Source organism: Balaenoptera physalus (assembly GCF_965194825.1).
Source record: "Balaenoptera physalus genome assembly, chromosome: 15".
In the NCBI taxonomy this organism is placed as follows: Eukaryota; Metazoa; Chordata; class Mammalia; order Artiodactyla; family Balaenopteridae; genus Balaenoptera; species Balaenoptera physalus.
Window position 1 is genome coordinate 91,181,484 of NC_138894.1, and position 23,620 is coordinate 91,205,103.

Sequence of the window (23,620 nt, forward strand, 5' to 3'; positions counted from 1 at the left end):
TAGACATATAAAATTTAATCCCTTTGGTTTAACATACATCTTCAATTGTACAATTAAAAACAAGACAAAATCGATCCCATAAAACAAAATATAAAATATTGTTTATATGACCCGTGTCCCATAATATCTTATCTTAGAAAACCAGCAATTTAGTTCACATACTTCATTGGAATATTTTAATGTAAGAATGTAACTATCAACCCTACTTATACAAATAACCTACCTCCCTGAGCCTAAAGGTACCTGCGATTTTAGTTCCGTTACAAAATTACACTTTTTAGGACTTTTATGTATTTCAACTTGTGTACAAAATGTTCCCCTACCATAGTAACACAGTCTCATAAATTCATGAATGCCTTCTAGAATTGTTAGCATACTAGACAACCAAAGCTTGAAGGTTCTGGAACATGATAAAACAGAAGTCATTTCTCGTAACAGGAAGATCAGGAAGAACTCCATCTTGAGTTGTGTCACCCACTTCACAGTAACCACAGCACGTGTTATGATTACTGTGTTTATTCCCTCTGTCAGGTCCACCTGACTGATACTAGCAGACACAGCAGTCATGAGCTGCAGCAGTGTTTTTTCCTTTACTCCATTTGTTAATCAGTGCTGACATCCACATAATAACATTTGCAAGAGCAAACAGAATCTCTGTCGTTTGAGAAGGTTTTGCTATGCTACTGAATGACTGCTGTGTCTGGGAAAACGCAAAGAAAGCGTCTGAGTGGGTTCCACTAAGCGCAGTATGCTATCTGCTGGGTGTAGGTGATCGAAAATAACTTATCCTCTCGTCTCAAGGAAGTCTTTAAGGTAGCCCTTACCACATCTCTCCACTATATGTACACGGACACCACATGTATATATTATCTATTTATATAAGACAGGTATGTACACATTTACAGACACGGGCCTTCAAGACGTATTGCACTTACGTACACGCAGCTTTAGCTTTGACGGACGCACACTGTAACTGTTTAAGTTCTTCACGAGAGAGGCAGTTGATATGTTCAAGAGAGTTTCAAAGGAAGACTTCGGAAACTTGCCCTATTGGAGTAAACATTTACTGGGGAATGAGAGGCCGAGGGAGAAAGGGCGCACCTGGTCCTCTTGGGGTGCCGTGCCCATAACCTGAGGCAGCCATAGTTACACCGAGTCTGACGTGCACTAGTGAGCAGGCCCACTAGCACTGAAGAGACAATATTTTTATAAATAACGTAGCAGATACCTTAAGGTTCCCAGGTAATCTAGTAAATCTTGGAACAAAGTTTTCACTTTTAATGCTAAGTATTTATATCAGAAAATTCAAACATCGTGGTATATGCTTTCTCTGTCATCTGAAAAACGCCAATGCAATATAGTCAATGCTATCTCCAAGCCAAATGCGGCGCCATCTCCAACTGGAAAGGAACCCCTTCCACTGACATCCACCCATGTTTGGAAGGTGGCCGACCGGGGAACCTGCGGCTTGCCAACCCAAAGGCCCACGTGACAGCTTCCCTGAGCTCACTGGGAGTCGTGGGCCGGGGCGCCCTCAGATCTCGGTGAGGGTGAGTTTGTACAACCCCCCGGCCTCTTCGATCTGCAGCTGGAAGGTGTCCTCGTTGGAGTAATGCTTCACGATGTTGTCGTCCATGTTCACCAGGATCCTGCAAGAGGGGAGCCAAGACAGACCCACTCAATCCTGCCCGCTCTGCAGTCAGACCCAGCCTTCACCGTCAGCTCTGCCACTTACTAGCTAGGATGCGGGAGGCAAACTGCTTAAACCTCCCTACGCCTCAATTTCCTCATCTACGAAACAGGTATAACAGTAGTGCCCACCTTATAAGATTATTGTAGGGATTAAACGAGGGACTCAAGTAAAACACTTAACATGCAGGGCATGTGATAAAGAAAACACACTAGCTTAGTTACTGTTATTATTTCAGCATGTAGTAATCATTCAATAAACAGCATTTATTATAATGAACAAAATAAGTCTACAGAGGAGCACTTCATTGGTCCAGCTTTCGAAAGTACATCAGTAAGATTAACCTACATGATCTGAAGCCAGAGCTCCCTGACAAATTATCTTCCCTTTAATTTAATTACCCTTAAAGTTTAGCTGAACTACTATCAAGTCCAACCGTTCCCACTAGGCCCATCTAGAAAATTCCATTTGCTTTAGAATTAAGCCAAAAAATTCTTATTCTATACCCTGCTTACCCATGCCAAACAGCACAGACGCTTAAGTAAGACAGTACTAAAAATATTAACTTCTGGACAAAGAAGCAATATTCTGCGATTGAAAACATGATCCAGGGCAGGAGGATGGAGTGGGAAGGGCAAAGGTTTTGCAGTCGGTCAAAACAGAGCTTGAGTCATGGCCTCGGCACTAACTCACCACCTGCTCTTGGACAAGCCTCTCAGGCTCTCTGGGCCTCGGCTGCCTCGTCTAAAAACTATGAGTAGCAGCATCTGTCTTAGGGTAACATGAGAATTAAATAACACACGAAGTGCCCAGTCCAGTGCCTGACTCACGACAGGGCTCAATAAACGGGGTAGCGACTGTTGTCATCCTTAGTAAATTTCATCACGTGTTCTGGAATTTGGAGCCACTGCACTGCAGCTAAGCATGGGAAGAACAAAGACTCTACTTGAAAAAAACCCACAAAAATGTCCTGGAAAAGTAAATCAACTTTATGGGATGATTTAGTTAAGAAAAAATACATGCTTGCATTGATGCTTCTCTAACTGGTTCTTGACTGGGCACAAATGCACGTGAATGACATGCATGTTACATAATATCAACACTGTTGAGAGGTATTAAGAATGCCAGTCACTGCTCACCCTTTTTTACACTTCTTGAATATTTTCCCAATCTTGTCTTGAGGAACATCATATTTGTCTGAGATCTGAAAGAGTAAAAGAAAAATAATCACAAAATGCTATTTTCATGGCTTGAAGAAACAAACAATATATATATTAATATAGTGGTACAGACACTCGACTTTCCATCTCTCACAGATGCACATGCAAAGACACAGATGAGAGCCCGTCTGTATCCTGGGGAGGGGTGTTACCTGCCTTTGGAGAAAGCTGGAATCGGGTGTTTGTTATTTCTCGCGAGATTACAGATGTCATAAGTCTATTATGTGGCCATAGTTTATTTAAATTAATACCTCACAGAGCAGTTTTACGTTTCTAGAGAAACTGAGCGGAAACTACAGAGCTGCTCACTGCCCCCTACACCAGTGTGCTGCACTTGTTATGTGTGATTGAGCCAACACTGTGGCAACTCAATCACCATTAGGAACTGAAGTCCACCATCCACTCGGGTTCCCTCTCTGAGCTGTACGTCCACGGGTTTTGACAAGCGTACAATGACACACACCCATCTTGTCACAGGTACTGTAATCAGCACATAAAGGCCTCGCTTTGGAGTCAGACACACCTAAACGGGATCAGTTGTGACTCACTTTCCATTGGCAGGTGACCTTTCTAACCCTCAGCCTCCTCTTACGTCACCTCACCCACCCCAGCACTGCTGTGGGATTAAAACGTGTCCAGCACAAAGCAGGAGTTAATTTCAGGTACAGAATTATGAGAAGGAAAGAAACTATTTCACATCCCACAGCCCAGAAGGAACACCAAGGCCCTGATCACAGCAAGGCCTGCACCTCTGCCGGGGCTGCCCAGAGCCTCTCCAGAGGGCAGCGAGGCTCCGGCCAAGGTGTGGCCCCTCCTCCCTTCATGACCAATGGGTGGTCCATACAGTGTGATGAAATCAGTACGGTACAAACTCTGGAGGTTTTCCTCTCAGGGCACAGGCGCTATCTGTACAGGGAGGGGATGGATTACTACAGGACAAACAGTTGATTCAGTCTAGATCAAACGCTTTATCTGCACTGCTGTCCAGACCACTCCCACGCTGGGGTCACTGCCCACCCAGCCTCAATCTGAAGAGCACAGCTCCAGGGGGCCCTGAAAACGGGGCCTCAGGAGACCAACCTTCAGATCACTTTCAATCTAACACAAATATACATTTCAAACCAAATCCAAGCTCCCATCATACAAACAAGTTCATTTCTTTTCTGTATCACTGGATAGTAATTCTTTGTATATTTATGTAATCCCCGCCCAGGAGATGGAAGGCTGTAATGAATTCCTCATGAGTTGCGAACAAGTTATGTTCGGCACAGTGAGTCTTTTTTTTCACATTCTCCTCTCCCCATAATCAAGAGTTTGCGTGATTCTTAAGAAGGGCTCTCAGAAGACAAGGGAAGCCAGAGGGACCCAGGAGAAATCACAGGAAGCAGAGGGCTACGGGTGGCGCTGGCTGTGGTGCCGGGGCAGGAATGGCCTAAGAGCCGCTGTGAACGCCGAGCTCCCTGAGGGGCTGAGCGATAGCGCCCCCAGCCTCTGTCCCGCTGCCCTGCTTTAGTTTTCTCCATCGCATTTATCAGTACCTGGCAAATTACACAGTAATGTCTTTGTTTACATTATTGTCTCTATCTTCCTAACTAGAACCTAAGCTCCATTTGGCACTGTGTCACGTACCCTTCTAACTCCAGGGCCCAGAACGGTGCCTGGCACAAAGCAGGCCCTTAACAATTGTTTCTTAAATGAATCCAACACACTGCAGTAGTCAGGGGTTGGGTGGGGGGGGGCCAGGAGGAACCTATCTCCAGCCCAGTTATGGGTGTGCTTTGAGCTCAAAGATCCCGATGATTTACAGGGGGCCGAGATTGATAAATATCAAGACACAGTGCTGATTCCTTGAGTTTCACCCTGGGGCAAAGCCAAAACGGGGAATCAGCATGGCACCCTTCTCACATCTCTCTCTGATGTCTTAGGGGCAGGATGGGGTCAGTTTGCTTGTGGGCCCTTTGCTGAGATCCTGCAGGAGGGGCTGTGGTCGTCTCTGGTCACACGTCTACATTTTCATGAATAGGCTCTGAGTAAGATCTTGACACAAGTTCGGTCACGCCCCAGATCAGGAGTTTCAAAGGCAGACCGAGGCGCCACTGTTTTATGCGTGAAGTTTTTAAGATTTTATTCGCTAGAATTAACTTTTGTTGGCTTCTCAGTAGTTTAAGTGGCAATCTCCCTTTAAGCAAGTCTATGAAAATTAAACTATTCCATAGGTCATCGCAAATTCACTCAGTTCAGAGGATTAGACTTTGCTGAGTGATTACTAGCTACCAACCAGTGCGCTGGGTGCAGCGGTCTGAGGTGGGACAGCCCTGCAGCTGCTGAGGACCTTGGGACGTGGGGTAAAACGTGGCACGTGCTGCGGCCACAGACACGGCGCTGGGACTCAGGAAAGGCTTCAGTACCACACACAAATCCGGATGGTCTGGTAAGACTTGTTCCAATCCAATTCTATGTAAGTTTGTTTTTACTTTTTAAAGAGAACCACAGAGTTCCTCTTACTTACAGCTTCCATCAGGCCTTTCAAAGACGGAGTCTTGAGCATCAGGGCATCGAAGACTTCTTCCGACTCCTTTCGCACATAGAGCAGCACTGACCCCCAATCGGGAATAAGGAGGGAAAAAGAAAAGTGAACTTCACTGACAGGAGCAAAATAAGAAAAAAGACCGTGGGTATTGGTTAAAATAAAAGGAGACGTCCACATTAAGGACAGCAAGCATGAACCGATATAAAATCTGTCTTAAGGAACACAGCTTTCAGCTTCTTTTAACTCTGCTGGAAGTCCCAGCTCAAGCCAGGAGCTGGTCTGATGGAGGAACACTCAAAGAAGTCAACACCGATGAGATCTGTTTGAGCAATGTATGCTTTTGACAAATTCAGAGCTTACTTCCCACTGAAAACTCCCACTAGGAAACGTAAACCAACGCACCTCTCTTTGGTTCTTCTACCCGGCTCAGCTTAGCAGGAGGAGGGATCACAAAATCGTCTTCTGAGCCATAAGGCCCCCTTTTCAAGTTAGACCTGCAGGTGATCCGAAGTATGCAATTAGTGACTTCACCTTAAATCACTAGCAGAAACAAAGGGAGTTTGGGGGTGTATCGCTGAATCTTAAATTTAAAATGACCTACGTTCTCTATCTGGTCCAGCTTCCTTATTTTGTGGATGAAAATCTGAGGCCCAAGGAAAGATGCCAAGTGAACCAGGCTCGCGCTACTGAATGGCAGAGCTGGGACTACACTCAGGCACCTGCCAGACACCCTGGCTGCTCTTACACAGCTCAAGCTGCAGGTGCGGGAACGCAGTTTCTTTCCAGGAAAACACTTATGAAGGAGGTGGGATCTGAGACGTACATGAAGGTGGTAACAGAGGAGAGGGCATGTCAAAAAAGGGAGGAAGTGTGAGCGGGAAAATGCAAAGCCAGGCTGGCTGAAACAGAATGTTCCAGAAGAAGATAAATCTGATCTGGAAAATCTTGATCATTCAGCTCTGAGGAATTCTAGACTTTATGTTGCAGTTATCAGGGAATCTGAAAGTTCTGTGAGACAAGAATGCTGTAATCCGTGTGTGGTAGAGATCGGAGGGGACTCCAGGACCTACAAGCAGAAGAACCAGTTGGAGGGCTTTGGAGACAATCGTAGCATAAAATTCCAAAGGGTGAAAATACAGCAGTGTCAGCGGAAATAAAAAGGGGAAATGTTTACAGTACGTTTGGGGAAAGAAGCAAAAAGATCAGAGTGATTGGCTGTCAAAGTCAAAAGTTATGCGGTGTTCAATGTTGTGAGGTTCAGAGTAGGTGAGCAAGAAAATAGTAAAAAAAACCTGAAAATGAAATAAGTGCTTGCAGAATTCTGAGCAGAATCATCACTTCAAGAATAGAGGCTGGGCCTTAAAGTACTCTGTCTCAGCTTCCAGCACGTAACAGGCCTCCAACGAAAGCACCTGCAGGATTTATGTCTGAGAACACAATGAGTTAAAGAGGCAGAGAGAAGGCCTGTGGCCAATTCAGGTGGGCACAGGCAACCAGGATGGCCCAAAGAGGGGGGCTGGACCCTCAACATGGTAGAGTGCTGAGCGGGAGGGCTGCTGGCGTGGGCCGAGGAGGGTGCCCCCAGGTGCTGGGAGCAGCGACACCTCAAGAGCAACAAGCACACCCAGGGGCCTCCTCTGGGTTTCTAAAGCCCAGTCTCCACAAGGAATCAGGGTTTCTTGGAGAAGAGGCTGATTTGAGGGCCGGAGAAGGGAAAACGCAAGTGCCTGGAACACACTCTGCCTGAAAGTGAGGAAGTGCTCGAGCAGTGAAGACAGGAGGGTCACGTCAAAGGGATCCAGGAGCAAAAGCTTGAGGGGCCCCGTAGACCCGGGACAACGTGAGCAGAGTAAATGACGCTGATGGATCCAAACTTACTGAATGAAATGAGAAATCGCGAGTCCATGCTGATATAAACATGTAAATGAAGAAATGCAAAGTGGGGCAAGGAATGAGATATTTACAAAGCTACAAAGCACCTCCCCTCAAAACACTTACTACAAAAGGAGAAGAGCAACCCCACAGTGAGAAGCCTGGTAGACACCGCCTGATTTGAGCGATCAGAGCGAACGTCACCCGCCGCGGGGTGCACTGAAAGTGTGTGCCCCCGACAGGACACACTGAGAGCAGGGCCTTGTCTGTGACGTTCCCGCCAAGACGCATCATCTACCCCAACCAAGAGGAAACAAAGGACAGACCCAGGCAGAGGGATGTCCTACAAAACACGGGTCTGTAACCTTCAGAAGTATTAGCTCAGGAAAGTCAAGGGGAGATTGAGGCTGTTCCAGATTGAAGGAGATTAAGGAGACAGGACAACTAAATACACTGTGGGAGTCTGAACTGGACCTTTTCTTGCCATAAAGGATATCACTGGAACAACTGGCGAAGCCTGGGTGGGAACACAAACTGGCAGGTACTAAGGTCTCAATGTCAGTATCCTGCCTTCTTCACGCAGGAGAACATCCTCATTTGTGGAAACATCCACCAAAGTATTGAGGAATGATGGATGGGCCACTGGGTCCGCAACTTACTCTCAAATGGCTCAGGAAAATAATGAGTTCTTTGTATTATAATTATTCTATACGTTTGAGACTGTTTCAGAATAAAAAGAATTTGCTAAAACAAAACATAAATCTTACCCTTCACCCTCCAATTCTTCTGAGGCAATGGGAAGGACCTAAGACCAAAAAAAAAAAAAGACTGCTTTTCAAGAATATGCTAAAATACTTTAGACCTTAAATGAATTATTCCCAAAATGAAAATAATTCTGAATGTGACCAATCTCATACAAAATCCTCTAGCCTTATTTTTCAATACCCAGATTCTTGAGGATGTCTTAAACTCCTCTAACTCAGGGGTTGGCAAACTACAGCCCACGAGACAAGCCTGGCCCTGTGCCTGCTTATTATTGGCACACGGCCACACCCATTCATGGCGCAGGGTTTATGGTGCTTCTGACCCCACAATGGCACAGGTGAGTGGTCACAACAGAGACCGTCTGACCCCCAAAAGCCTACAATGTTTATTATTTGACCCTTTACAGCGTAAGACTGCTGACCCTTGCTCACCCCAAAGCTTCTCATTAGAAACTGAAGACATTGGCAGTGACTTTCCTGAAGAATTCTGAAAACTCATGTCTGTAGGAATCTGTGTACAAAGCCCATGGCGGACGTCTTTGGGGTATTTCTCTGAGCTCAGCTTGGCGGGCACACTCCACTCCACCCAGGTCCTACCTCCACTGAGTTTCTGCTCCAAGCAAAGCTGACTGCGTATTTGTTAAATTTCACGTTAGTCGCCAAAACACAGCCAAACATGTGCCAATGATGATCCCCTAACTTAAACCATAGAGAGAGCCCTCAGATGTGCTTTATCCCATTACGGATCCCACCGCAGGCATTCCTCTGGCTTTTCCCTCCTGTCCAGACCCATGTAAGTTAAATTCACAGGACCACAGACTCAAACTCCAAATTCTGTTACTACTCCAGTATCCTTTAAATGAGCTAAGATACAAATAGATAAGTTCACACAGAATTAACTTGCCGGGTCTTGTACTGTGGTTCCACCAACAATGCTTACACACACTTGACTGCATGGACATCACGTTGCCCAAACCGAACACTCCAGAGAGCTGACACCTAACACTGGCCAGACCTCATGAAGTTTTGGCTTCTGTTTGCCATGAGTAATGCCAAAGACTTTCTTTCTGCAGAGTTTCACTTCCTTGCAGCCACCCTGGGATCCTGGTTACCTACGTGAGCGCCCCGCTGAAGGTTGGCGAAGTGCACGTCAGGAATGAAGAGGACAGGCTGGGTGTCGAGATCAATGAAGGGCTTGAAGACCGTGATATCCATTCGTTTGTGAGAGGGAAGCAGCGGTACTTTGACATCAGAAACTTAAAAAAAAAAAAAATGAGGACACCACAGTCAACAGCTTACACACGCAGACTGGATGCAGGCCACAGAGCATTTTCCTCACTGTTTAAGAAACTTAAATTGTAGAGGAATATCAAATACAGGTCATGCTGCCTGAACTGAGAAAAATCACAGCTTGTGTGAAGGAACGGGTCGTTCGTATTTGCACTAAAATCAATTGCACATCTTATCAAAATCAGGAGAGAAAAAGCCATCTTTAAGCAGACACAGACACACACACAACCAGAAGATCCAGAACAGAGGCAAAGCATGTTTAGTTTCTGCCTGAAAGGCTAAAACTTGTGACTGTATAAACATAATTTGGAAGTAATTTCACGCTAGCTCTCCTCATTAGATAATTTGTTCTGACAGCAACGTACTCCTGAATTCAGAACACGAACCTGAACTTCAGACCTTCATCTTCAGAACCGAACCTCAGGGAGGCTGAGAGTCAGCATGACTATCTAACTCTTATTAACTGAATTACAGACTCCATCATCCCCAACCCTGCGGTGCTTGGTGACGAGCTTTCCTAGCCAGTTAGCTGCTCTCTGAAGTGACGTCGTGAGGCTGCAGGGTGATGCCAGCGAGACGGCCCTGACTGCTGCACTCAGGCCACGTCTGCTGGGCGCCAGCCATGAAGAGAACAGGTGCGGCCGCCCGCATACTGTGGATGAAGCGCTGCCTGCACAGAGCAGCTTGCTTTTTTTTTTTCCTTTTAGTTGAGAGCTACAGGATTTTGTGAACGTGAATGCTGGTCACATTAAAAAAGAAAAAGCGAAAAAGCTTTCCCAGTGCCACTTCCAAACAGAAGCCCTACAGATTCTGCAAATGTCAGAATACTCAACATAAGAACACCACACTCATTTGGAATGGAGACAACCTGAATTCCAAAGGGTGTTATTCTTAAAAAGCTAGACAAGCTCCAATTTCATCATGAGCTATTCGGGCGGACTGTGTGCTATTTTTCAGGACTGGAGCCAGCAACCTGAACCAGAACTGACAGCCAAAATCGTCTGAACTCTGGAGAAACTCAGGAATCCTTCCTGCAGTTCCCCAGAAAATGACTTAGTTCAGCCCTCATCTGTCCTTGTACCTGGTTAAAGGAAGCAAAGCTACCACCTCACAGCAGTAAAAAATATCCACCACTCTATCTTCTGCTTGAAACCTTCAAGTCACTGTTCTGAATGGAAAAGGTCTAAAATGCTTGGTGAAAACACTTCTACTTACAGGCATTCAACTGGGAGCTGGGGTCAGTACACTTGCCTTTTCTTTTGCTTTGTTTTCGTTCTTCATCCCTGATTTTCCGTTCAGCTCCCTAGGTCAAGAGAAGACAAGACATGGTTCTGTTTATCTGATCCTCTTGAAAATATTTAACTCTTATCCTGACCTATGGGGGGAAAATATCTCCTCTTTGGAAATGAGCTGCATCGCTTATTATACTCATGAAGCTTATCACAGTAGTTTCCTCTAAAAAGCCCATTCTTAAAACTATTTTTAACTATATGAAATCACAGGAAAACACTTATTTAAAAAACAAATAAATAGAGCAAAATTCCCCTCAACAATTGACGTGGCCAGGTTAAATGGAAAGCTAAGAAAATCCATTAATGTACCACACACTGGCTTCAAAGACACAAGTGACTTTTCTTGTTGTCTATTAATAAGAAAATGAAAGAAAAAACACAAGTTAACCCTGCTTTGAGTGTACTTTCCTGTATGGGCAAAGTGGTCACTGAAAACTGTGATTCTGTCCAAGGACTTGGCATCTTCTAAGTGACAGATAGGACCAACTGTGACTCACAAAAGCAAACGTTTAACTAGAAATCTGCAGTCACCTAAAAGAGAAAAAGTATGCTCCCAGGCCTACAAAGAGGACATATGTACACAGTGTGCTCCAACCACACAGAGAATGGCACTGCCACACAGCTGAACCCACAAGCCTGTTAGTAACAAGCACGACCTGAAAGTAAGCAAGCAAGTGCAATAAAAACAAAACTATTCGTTAGTCATTTTGCTTGACCTACTGGCATTTTTTCTGGATGACGTAGATTTCTTTACAAAGTCATTCAGGTATGAACTTACTTGACTTAAGGTGACTTACCTTTCTGTAAATAAATTCCTTAATAGCAAAGAGAGGCAGTAAAAATCATCCCACTGATTTTGGCACGATTGTACAACAAAACCACATTTTAAAATACGGAATACAAAACCCCCTTCCGCCTTTTAGAGGGTGTCGCTCCACTAATGCACCAGTAAACATACAACCTGCTTATCAACACTGCTACGTGATACTGACGCAAACATCCCCTCTCTGACGGAGGAGAACAGGCAGAGATCGCCAGTCTCCTCGAGTTACCGACTGGAGTTGGTTGGTATCTCTCAGGTCCTTCTAACAGTCTAACAATAACTTCATGTAGATGGTTAAGTTATATTCCCTAAAAGGAAGTTTTACAAAATAGGACACTTTCCTCCTTATTTATCAGCTACATCTACAAAGAATGAGAAGCGGCTTTTGCTTCCACTCAAGATTTACCCTCTGCTCAGAAACAACTGACAGAGCGACCAAGTGCATGAAACAAGGATTCTGAAGGCCCCAGCCACCAGGCAATGAGGAAGAGCAATTCCCCAGAAACGGGAAGCCAGCGAGGCGAGACCCCCAGGTGCCGAGCACTCTCCAGAGTTTCCAGGCTGCGGCCCAGGGAGGGATGTCCGGGCGTCTCCACGAGCCAGAGTCCTCGGAATGAGAAGGCAGAGGCGAAGCAGAGAGACCAAGGCGGCAGGCAAAGTGGCAAAGAGGAAAGTTGGGAGAGAAAGAAGCCTGGATGTCTTCAGAGGGGCCCACACACGCAGCAGAGCGCCGAGAGTGCACGGTGTGAGGAAGCCACCCGCAGTCGGGGAGCAGAAAACATCTAGAGAAAAGACTAGAGGCCAGGGCCAGACGCAGCACCTGCTCCCAGTGATCAGACTGGAAAAACGGATAATTCACGGGCACGGGGTAGAAGAGTCAGGAAGAGCTCACCTCAGCCGTGGGGAAGAACGGCCTGACACTGAGCACTGCTGCAGACCCGCCCAGCAGACAGGAAACGGGAGACCTGGGGAGACCAGCCTGTTTCCAAGGAACTTCACTAGATCTCAGGACAAGGCGCGAGAAGATTCACAGGATGACAGAAACATCCAGCCCCCAACAAGGTAAAACTCACACGTCTGGTGTCCAGTGAGATGCCGGGCATGCAGGGAGGCAGGAGACCAAGAGTGAGGAGGATGATCAAACCACTGAAACAGCCCAGAACTGACACGGAAATTAGACATGAACACGGTTACCGGAGCCTCAGTCCACGTGTTCAAAAGCCAGTGGATGGCTTCCTGGTGGCGCAGTGGTTAAGAATCCGCCTGCCGGTGCAGGGGACACAGGTACGAGCCCTGGCCCGGGAAGATCCCACATGCCGCGGAGCAACTAAGCCCGTGCGCCACAACTACTGAGCCTGTGCTCCAGAGCCCGTGAGCCACAACTACTGAGCCCGCCTGCTGCAACTACTGAAGCCCACGTGCCTAGAGCCCGTGCTCCACAACAAGAGAAGCCACCGCAATGAGAAGCCTGCACAGCGCCAACGAAGAGTAGCCCCCGCTCGCCACAACTAGAGAAAGCCCGTGCGCAGCAACGAAGACCCAACGCAGCCAAAAATAAATAAATAAATAAACAAACAAATAAATAAACAAATAAAAGAAACAGCAGATGTCAGAAAATTTTTTAAACGGACAAAACTTTAATTTCTCCCTAGATTTTTAAAAAAAGAACATGGACGTCGCAATAGTTTGTCTTTTGGCTAAAAAGAAGAATGTGGTATGAAGGAAAGAGATGTGACTTAGGGTCAGAAATCCCTGCTCTACAGCAGACGCGACCTGTCATTTGTAAAATGCAGCACATGTTAAAGCACTGCGGTGGGTAGACTAACGCCCCTCAAAGCTGTCCACGTCTGAACCCTAGAACCTGTGACTCTGTCAGCTTACACAGCAGAGGAGAAGGAGGCTGCTCCCCAGCTGACTTCAAGACAGGAAGAGTACCCTGGGGCACCTGCGTGAGCCCAAGCTAATCACAAGGGTCCACGGCAGCAGGAGAGCCAGAGGAGCACGTGTGAGGACGGCTCTGAAGGTGGAAGGGGCCATGAGCCAAGGAATGCGGGCGGCCTCTGGAAAGCAGAAAAGCAAGGAAACAGGTTCTCCCCTAGGGACTCCAGAAAGGAATCAGTCTTCCAACACCCTGATTTTAGCCCAGTAAGGCTTGGGTCAGACTTCTGACCTACAGAACTGTAAGATGATGGATGCGTGTAGTTTTGAGTCACTAAGTTCGTGGTAATTGGTTCACAGCAGCAGAGAGCTAATACACCTAGCGCGTTATCAGGCACGTGGCCGGTACTCGGTAAGCATCGCTGAGCCCGGGTGTTTGAGGGAGTTCCCTGGGCCCGGAGGGCCTCAGGCTCATCCACGCAGGGCCGCGTGCTTGCTCTGTGTACCCAGAACACAGGCCAGGACACCAGACCCCTGATGGCAAATACACTGCCAGTTGCCTAGTACCTTCTAAAAATCTTAATAACGGAGAGGCTTTAACAGGTTGAAAAGAGGAGACTGGCAAAAAAAAAATACAGTCCGATACTTCTGAGTGGGAAAAGTCCGAGTCTTCTTCAATCTTAGTTCAGCGGACGGCTCCGCCCCGTTCTTGAGGATACCACTGTCTCCAGACCCCAAACCAGCGTGGGCCTATAGCTTCTCTCTGGATTTAATCCAGCTAAGCCCCTCGCTCTGCACCTGGCAAAAGTGCACATCTCTTCTCCAGAAAAAAAGCAGTCATACCAGAGAAGAGAAATGACACTGACATCATTTGGGCCTGTGCTCTCTCTTCCTGCCTACCTGCTGCTGTCAAGAAGAATCTGAATCTCATTTTCTCCTGCCTTAGTGAGCCGGCTGACAACTTGCCAAACAGCCTGGAGGGAGGTGAGCCAGTGAAAACACACGCGCAGAGTCCTCAGACCCAGAGCTCAGGAAGAGCTCCAACACCGGAGCCGCGGCCTGCAGGTCCCCGTAAGCTGAGGGGCCACCAAGGATTGTGTGCAGCTGGCATGAGTCCCTGTGTGCCATCCTATCAGACACGCCCGACAAAATGTGCTCATCGACGCTTCCAGTTTTTCAGTCAAAAGGAGATTATTTTTCTCCCCTATATAATGTGATTTTGCATGGCTAAAACATGAATTGCTTATTTAAAATAAGGTATTTTATATTATCAGCAATACATTCTTATTGAACTTAAACAGCTCCTGGTCTTTTCCTGTGAGGAAGGTGCCCCTTGCACGCTGTATTCTAAGTGTCCCTGCCGAGTCGGCAGCCTTACCTTGTCACAGAAGACTTTTATCTGGCAGTACGCCCGATGCACAGGCTTGTTGCTTCGGTTGTTATAGCTATAGGTGTCGATCTGAATGTTCAGAGGCAACCCCTTCACACCTTTCTGAGAAGAGAAATCTGTGCTTAAGCAGTTCACGGAGATGAAAACCTGCAAAGCGAAGAAAAGGTTCTGTAAGCACCAGGCACTGACGGTCAACCTTCGCACAGCTTGTAAAAATAGTAATGTCACTGAACCTATCCAAATATGCTCTAAATGAGAGCTCAGCTTCTTGTTTAAAAGATTTTTTAAAGAGGTAACAAAGGGTTTATTTTAAAACCACCTTTGGTCATAAGAATGCAGACCTTAAAGGGAAAAAACAGACAGCAGCTTTGACCCCCTGTCAATTCTCCCCCCAGAACACTTATTTAGTATCCTACGGTGGGGCTGAGGCTGGTTGTCTTTCTTGATGTCATTTTTGAATGTTCCAAATGGTATACATTCTCTCTGCAGCTGTTTTAGAGCTTGCAACTAACTCTTTGGGGATCCGTCTGTCTTTATGTCTACACCACCTCCTAGGATGACCTGTAACATCTATGTCCCAATATTCTGGAATTTAGGAAACTGTTCGTTAGAGAGACCCAGGTGAACCTTGTACAGAACACCAACACGCTCCATTTCCCCTGCCCCGCCCCGCCCCGTATTTGTGATTCTGGATTTTAACCTCTCCACACTTGGTCACAGGTTTTTGAGCTCCCTGTCAATGCTTTAGTTTTAGAATTTATTTCTGATGCATGAGCACCACATAGTGGGTATTATTGGAATTACAGTTTTTAAAACCGGTTGGCGCATTTCAAAGACCCTAGACCCTTACTCTGGATTCCTGCCAGACTGTGAGTGAGGTGACAACCCTGCAGCCCTAACAACCAAAAACAGATCCGCCACGGTCGTGGTCGTGCGGGGTGCCGCTGGCTGAAGCAAGACCCAGAGAGGGAGGGAGACGTTTCAGTCAGCAGAGGGGGGAAAACCTGTAAGAAGGTAAGATAAGAGAGAACGGAGTGGGAACAGAGGGTAAGGAGAAAAAAATTATAGCCACAGGACAAAGAACGTTCTCCAGAAGGTACGCAAAATGCTGAACCAGGGTTTCTATTCTTGCTCTAGTCTATATACTGTTTTTAAGTAGGAAGAGACCAAAACATCCTAAAAAGATTGAGAACTTGTCCAAATAAACAGACAGAGAAGTCATCTCTCACTCGTCCCCCCACTCAGCCTCGTCCGCTCTCTCGTGCCGAGGACACGCTGGCAGCGTGGCCCCGCCTCCCCTCTGTCCTGCCCCTCTTCCTGCTCCTGTCCCCTCCTGCCGCAGTCCGGTCCCCTCCACGGCTCCTCTCTGCTGCTCTCCATCTAAAGGTCCGACTCAAGGCCCTGCTCCCGGACTGTCTACGTTCAGCCCACACCGCGACACGGAGCCGACAGCAGCGAGCTGTCGTGCTGGGCATGCACCTTACACACGCGACCTCGTGTCGTCAGCACAGCCTGGAGGGCCTGTTACCCTCTGTTTACAGGTGAGGCCTGGAGAGACTTTTTTAACTGTCCCCAGGGTAGAAAGCAAAGGGCTGGGATTCATATCCAAGACTTTCCCCCTTCACTTCTGGCTGCCTCTGTTTCCCAAACCAACTTTTTATCCTATAGACAAATCACTTGGCTTTTCTTTACTACCTGGAATGGTTTGCCATTTTTATATGTGTATGTTTTATGTCCCTGACTAGATCGTAAATACTCAGCAGGCTGGGTCCATTTCTCCACTTGACACGGTTCCTGATCTAGGACTGCCTTATCTTACCTATGATTTTTTCTTTTCATTTAAGTAATTTGCAGCAAATAAGCAAATTGCTCTAATTTTTTAAATACATAAATCTAGATATGTACGCAAAAGTGGCACACATGAATTTCAAATCCACTACAGAAACTTAGTGCTTTGACTTTATATCTTTTCCTATACGTTTTTTTAAAAACTGTTCCATATATAATCCAGAAATCAAAGTTAAAAAGATAGTCTATGGAATAGATGAAAGAAGGACAAACAGAAAGGCAGACAGAAAGACAATAGTTCATGCAAACAACTGAGCACATAAAGTAACCAAACCACCACATTTTTCATTTTACAACTAAATAGAAAATCTGAAATTTTCTCCATCATTCCAGGTCACCCGGCTCGATTCCTAACTCAAAAACAGCTGCCTGGGAAAGTTACACTTTACCCTCAACAATTCCAGGAAGTCTTTGACCCAAAGTGATGTTCCCTTTACAAGAGGATTTCACGGTAATCCAACCTAAAACCTAACCTGCCCTTGCTTCCCAGTGTCAAGTTTCTATTCAAAGCAGAAATAAGCAGGAGCCAGATCCCAGGATCAGTATAAACATGGAGACTTCAGAGAGACATTACTCTCACTGTTATTCATGATCACTTACAATTGCTTTCTTATAGACATGCTTCTCCTATTTTTATATCAACTCTTTCTAAACCTGGCGGTGTTCTAAATGTGTCAGAGAAAGTGTACGGCGTCCCTAACTCAGCATTAAAAAAGTGCCACCTTCTCTAGATAAACACACAAACATACCAGTAAACAGTGAACGGGTTGTGCGGTATCTAGGCCAGGGACACGAGGTACAGGAACAGTGGGCTGAAGCCCTGCAGGAGAAAAATGGGGGCGGCACAAGAACAAGCCGGACAGTCACAGGGACAGCTGGCCCTGAAGGGGACATGCATGCCGTGTTTAAGCCTCAACCAAAGGCTGGCAAGGGTGCAAGATGCCTTATATATGTTCTAGCAAGAGGTAATGTGGTCAACAGGAAAGGCTTTGGTCTGAAAATCAAAATGCCTAAGTTTTGGTCCCAGCTCTGTCACTGACTGTGCTGTGACGTGGGCAAGGGTCCCCACTGTCAAACACAGGGTTGGATTAGACGACGATCTCTAGATGACTTTTAACTGCAGTCCCAGCATATTTACACTGAAAGATGATGAATCCTATATCCCTACTCTGTATTTCTAGTGACAATAATTTTGTGTAATACGTTGATCAATCAACTTTTTACAAATCATGTTCTTTTAGGAGTACCATGTGAAGTTGCCACTTAAAGTTATCATACTAGCTACTTGTATGAAATTAAGAATCTTACAAAGCAGTGGTTCTCGAAATGCGGCCGGAGCATAAGCCTGCCTGGGAGGTCGAGTGCTTCACACCCTGACTCACGTGGAATTCCCGGGCTGTCAGCCTGTACCGGAGACGGTGACGGTGAGGCCACGTCTACAGTTCCTGCTCCCACGCCTGGGGTGGGTTTCAGGCTCGAGAACTGTCTTAGGTCCTACCTGGGTAATTCTCGTGATCAGCCAGGATAAAAACCACTGCTGTCAAGTAATTAATCTTCTATATACTTACACACTTTGAGCGATAAAAGATCTCCTTTGGCTCCAAAACTCTGAGGTTATTAAAACGAGTCCCAATATATGGTTTCCTTTCTTGAAAGAGTTCCGATGTGCTTACATGTATTTATATGTATCCCATCAGGTTGTTTTTAATTAAAAAAAATTTTTTTACAGAGGTACAGCCCTATCAAATAAGAATAATATTCATTTAATCAAAGGAAAGATAAAGATGAAAGCATATGCTCAACTTTGCTATTCAATAAGGTCGTGTAAATCCTCAAGAACTCCTACTTTAGAAGACAGAGACCAGAAAAAAACCTATTAAAAACCTGTCAGACTTTACTTCTTATGTTTATCCCTCACGTGACGTTTGATTTTCATGGGGGTTGACGTGTACGGATGAACTGTGCGTTCGGGTGTGAGGCTGGCCGGTGGCGTCGCGCCCACGGAGGACAGATACGACGTTTGAGCAGCCCTTCCTGTTCCTGGGGCCTGGTACACAGCACACGCTCAGCACACAGGTTTTTAGCAAGAGGAGGAAGATGCCGAGGGAGTAGTGAACAAACACGACCAAGAAGAAGTACAATGCAGACACCTAAAGCAGCTTTCACGTATTTATCTAAACCAGCAGTGGGTTACCTTTTTCTGCAAAAGGGCCTGATAGAGTTTTCGCCTTTGTGGGCCACATGCGACCACCCAACTCTGCAGTAATGGTGCGAAAGCCGCCACAGACGATATGTGAACAGATGCTGGTGGCGGTATCTTGAAAAATCTTTGTTCACATAAACAGGCCCCTGGCTGGCCAGGGCCTGAGAGCTGCCGTTTGCTGACCCCCGAGCTACACCATTCTCTAAGCTGCTGGGACGGTAATTGATCCTTACGACATCACAATGTGGTAAAAACAGCGAGGAAGCACTACCCCCCTTTCTGTAATTCAGTATTTCCACTTTCCCCGCAGGTGACCTCCTGAGAAGATACCCGCTATGGACTTCCCATTAGTGTGACCTTCACCCACACACCCACACTCTTGATCAATGCAGCCCACGCTCGTGGACGGGACTACACTAAGTTCTGCGGGAGAAGCTCGGTCAGTGTCTGTGAATCTTTATTTAGGAAGGTGACAATCTTTAATCGGCAGCACCCAAAACAGGGAGACAGCAAGTGTAGGAACACGAGGCAGAGCTGTGCTCTGGGTCCTGGGGCAGCAACATGGTGGATATGTTCTGTTCCTCACCACATTAACACCTGGGGTGGGTTCTACCTTGGGTGACTTGGTCTTGACTTGGCCTTGGACAATAGGCCAAGTCACCCAAGTCTGGATAAAACAAATGTTCAGACCATTGTGCAGAGAAATATTTTCTATAATGAGATTACAGAAAAACTCCAATATCACCTACAGAAGGTGGGAAAGAGGTGAAAAGGAAGATGGATTATTACACATCCAACTTCTCCTCTATAAAATACACGTGTGTGTGCATGCACACACACTTAAAACACCTTATTTCTGAAGTCTGAGAGTAGGCTGAATGATACACAACCTTCCTTCTCTAGAATGACGTAAATAAAGATCTTTAAGAACTCAAGTAATGACCTTTTCTCTGTTTTCATACCTCCTTGCCACTGATTTGGAGGAAAGGTTTGATGTTATTCAAATAATTGGAACATAAATCTCAAAAGATGAGCAACTAATGTTCCCATCTAAACTCACTAGAGAGAAAAAAAAAACTGACCACAAAAAACCCTGCTAAACAGGTGGAAAGATGCTCAGCAAGATTCCTCTTTAAATGTCCAGCCCATTTTTCTAAGACAGTTCCTCATTCTTGGCCAAGAATTCATGCACTTAGAACTGCTCAAAAAATTTAATTTTGTTTTCATGCACTTAGAATTTTTCAAAAGATTTAATCTTGTTTTCAAACCTCAGTTTGAAAATGAGAAAAAACCAACAGAATAAAGATTTACATTATCAAAGGAGTAACTTGTATAGATTTTTTCATTCCAAATGTTTATAAGCACAGAACCAACAAGAGATCAGATCTTGGGGGGGGTGGGATGGGGAGGGGGGGAGGGAGGGAGATGCAGGAGGGAGGAGATATGGGAACGTGTGTATATGTGTAGCTGATTCACTTTGTTATAAAGCAGAAACTAACACACCATTGTGAAGCAATTATACTTCAATAAAGATGTTTAAAAAAAAAAAAAGAAATCAGATCTTGAACTAATTTATGATGATTTTTCCAGGAAGCATTATGGCAGCCGCACAACACTGTTCACCAGCCAGCTGCTGTGTCCACTGTTACTCCGCAAATGGAAAGAAAAGGGGAAGAAAGACACAGGGAACGAATCTGCTCAAAACACAGGTCACAATCAGCAGTTCATTTCCCAGTCAGTAGAATGAAAGCAACTGAGAACAAATTTTACAAACCCCCAACTCGCCTGTTCTATGGGGGTTTTATCATCAATACCACAAACCAAGGCACAATTCCAGAAAACTTATGGACTCTCTAGTCTAAAGGGAGTAGTCAGATGTATGAGCTTTGACAAGTGAGTTTCATTTGTGGGGAGGCATTCTAGAAATAATTTTTCACCCACCTAATTCACAGAAAGAAAGCATTAACAAAGCACTTGGAATTCATCAGGAAGAAGTTACAAAAATTATAAGCAGGTGAGTCAGAAGCTACGTGATGAAACCGACTAACTTAAATACATTAGGGTAATTTTCATAAACAAAAAGGCTGTTCCTTTTCAAAAAGTTACCACAACAGTAATACTCATTCTATATTATTATTCCTGTACAAGAACCTGACAGCCAAATAATATAGTTTTAATTTTTTTTCCCACTGAGAGACTTAGGTGGAATTTTACACGTTATTATAACATTGCTTCTAAAATGGTGAAAATCATTTCCTTTGACTTCCGTAATATGGTTTTCTCAATGAGTGGAATAAAAAATTTCAAAATGTGAACCTTTAGATTCACTAAGAACATTATATGAACCACTCTTATGACAGTTTGGATAAAGTTTTCTTTTTAATTAAGTTTTTTTAGGGGATAAAGTTTTCATTTTAAGGGCTCTGATTTTTCCACTACAATAGAGTAACAAAGCGTAATGCTCATAAGAGTGAGAGGTCACAGGAGTTCAGCCACATAATGTCACCTCAGTGACCGGGACAACTAAGTCATCAACAACCTGCAGTGCTTCTCCAGAGTCTGAAGGAAGGGACCCAAATTCTTAAGGCCCTCCAAAACCCAGCTCCAAACTCCCATCCTAGTTTCACACCTCCTTTACAGGAATTTTTACACACACTTTGGGGATCTTTATTTTCTCTGCCCCTCAATTTAAAATAACTTTTATTCCATTCTCTACTGACATCTCTCTTATAAATAAAGACCTAGTAACAACTGATAGAACTTCTCTGAGATGCGTTCCCTAACTATCCCAAAAGAATTACAACCCCGTTTTACTATCTATCACATTGTAATAAGTAGCCCTGCCCCCAGCACCCTGTGGCCCTACTGTGAGCTTCTATTTCAGGCCAAGGGCCTGGTAACCACACCCCCATCACCTCTACTGAACACTTGGTCACTCTGTCACACTGTGATTATAAGTGCTCTAAGCCCCTTGATGGCAGGAATTATGTGTGACCCATTTTAAAAATTTCTTCCAGCGTTTAGTATATTTTTTGTATTCTCCTAATGCCTATTACTACTAAATGGTACTGAATTAAAAGCTGGTAATGAGAGACAGAAAGACCATAGGTATATAAAAATCCAGCTATTATCTCCAAATCTTAATTTAACAAGCTTCAAATCCTCACAAAACTTTAAATACACACAACAGTGCTCCCCCCCAAAAAAAAACAAATGAAAAGACTCGAAAAAAAAAAAAGAGCTAATATAAATTTACATAAATTAACCCTTCTTTCTTCCGGCCTCTAGGAGAGGGCCCTTTAAACAATAAAATGGCTACAAATCAGGAAATGAAATGAAAAAAGAGAGACTGCTTCCCTGACATTAGGCAATCACCAAACACCAGTATCACCACAGAATATTAATCATTTATTCTTACTCAACAATTTTCAATCGCTCACCACTGCCTATGTAATAGACTAAATTCCTTAGCAGTCAAATGCCGTATGTGATGCAATCTGCCTTTCCAGCCATATTTTCCACCACGTATAGCAGTACTTCTCAAATGTGAATAATACACGTATCCTTTTTAAAAGAGAAAAAAAAAGTTCCTCAACCCCTAAAAACATATCCAATCCTGGTCTGAGAAATACGACTCTACTCAAACAGCTACATAATGTTTGATCACACAGCACCCTAAGAATTCACCTGGCCTTTATCTAGCTCAAACCTAACACCTAGGCACAAACACTAGCACTGAAGCCTCCTGGCAGCAATTGGCACCAGAATATACTTGTGATTTTAAAAGTCTAATCACTGAATTGAAAACACAAAGAAATTCCAACCCCTATATACTTGGTCCACAGACCCCAAGGGTTTGAGACAACTTATTTACAGGGAGACGTCCAAGGTCCTCACTAGGGCACCACAGGGCCTTCAGGATCTGGTCCCTACCTCCCCTCTGCCCACTTGCCTTGGATGTCCAGCCCCGATTTGAGCTCTGCACTCACACACATCAAGTTTATAGGCTCATTCTGGGCTCTGAATGCTCAGCTAGTTCTTACTATCCTTTAGGATTCACTCAAGTGTCACCCTTGAGGAACCTTCTCTGCTCTTCCTATTCCAAGGTAAGTTCTATTCCTTTGTGTTTACTTTTATCACTGTACGTACTACAGTGGCAATTTTCTTCACTAAGTTTTGAATTTCCTGAGAACTGGGCCACATCCCACTCACCTTTACATTCCCAAGGCATCCTTGCAGTGCCTGGCCAATAAGAAATACATGTTCACTGAATGAATGACCCCAAATTCCTAAACTCCAGCCAAATAAAACTACATGCTGCTTTGATCTTTAAGTTACATTTACTGTACTCTTGCAGTGTACTGACTCTTTGGCCCTCAAAACAACCTACGAAATTGGTTCTACTCTGACCCCATTTCACAGATGAAGTTTAGAGGTTCGGTAACTTGCTGCCCAAGTTCACAGGTTATTTATGATCACATCCTTCCTCCAAGCAGATTTGAACACCTAGGTCATCTTGGTAGAACCTAGGATACCAAGCAGCTCTTTATACATACTGGACATTAAATAAATATTTGTTGAATGAATAATTAAACTGACTCTATATACCCCCTCAATTTGGAAAAGATTATGGAATTTAGAGGCTCACTGATATATACATAGAGACAGATAGGTAAGTTCTAGGGCAGAGATAAATTCACATGGGGAGCCATGAGGTAATTTTCTACTGCATCTATTCACTTTTATACTTTAAGACATTATCTACACTGACCATCTTTCCATTACAGAAACTACAGGTACCTAACAGTCTGTATTTGATA

At 44.9% G+C, this 23,620-nt stretch overlaps 1 protein-coding gene across 5 annotated transcripts in view; it reads right to left on the reverse strand.

Annotated features, from left to right (window-relative positions):
• Positions 1 to 23,620, reverse strand: part of GRHL1 (grainyhead like transcription factor 1) — a 46,189-nt gene continuing 22,569 nt past the window's right edge. For all 5 annotated transcript variants that reach the window (XM_082425849.1, XM_082425845.1, XM_082425847.1 and 2 more), the window contains exons 9-16: positions 14,738 to 14,896; positions 10,582 to 10,669; positions 9,193 to 9,332; positions 8,080 to 8,117; positions 5,843 to 5,934; positions 5,420 to 5,505; positions 2,830 to 2,894; positions 1 to 1,649 (exon numbers count right to left, since the gene is read on the reverse strand). In XM_082425849.1, coding sequence (XP_082281975.1) covers positions 1,535 to 1,649; positions 2,830 to 2,894; positions 5,420 to 5,505; positions 5,843 to 5,934; positions 8,080 to 8,117; positions 9,193 to 9,332; positions 10,582 to 10,669; positions 14,738 to 14,896 — 783 coding nt within the window. In that variant the 3' untranslated portion in view covers positions 1 to 1,534. The remainder of the gene's footprint in view (positions 1,650 to 2,829; positions 2,895 to 5,419; positions 5,506 to 5,842; positions 5,935 to 8,079; positions 8,118 to 9,192; positions 9,333 to 10,581; positions 10,670 to 14,737; positions 14,897 to 23,620) is intronic.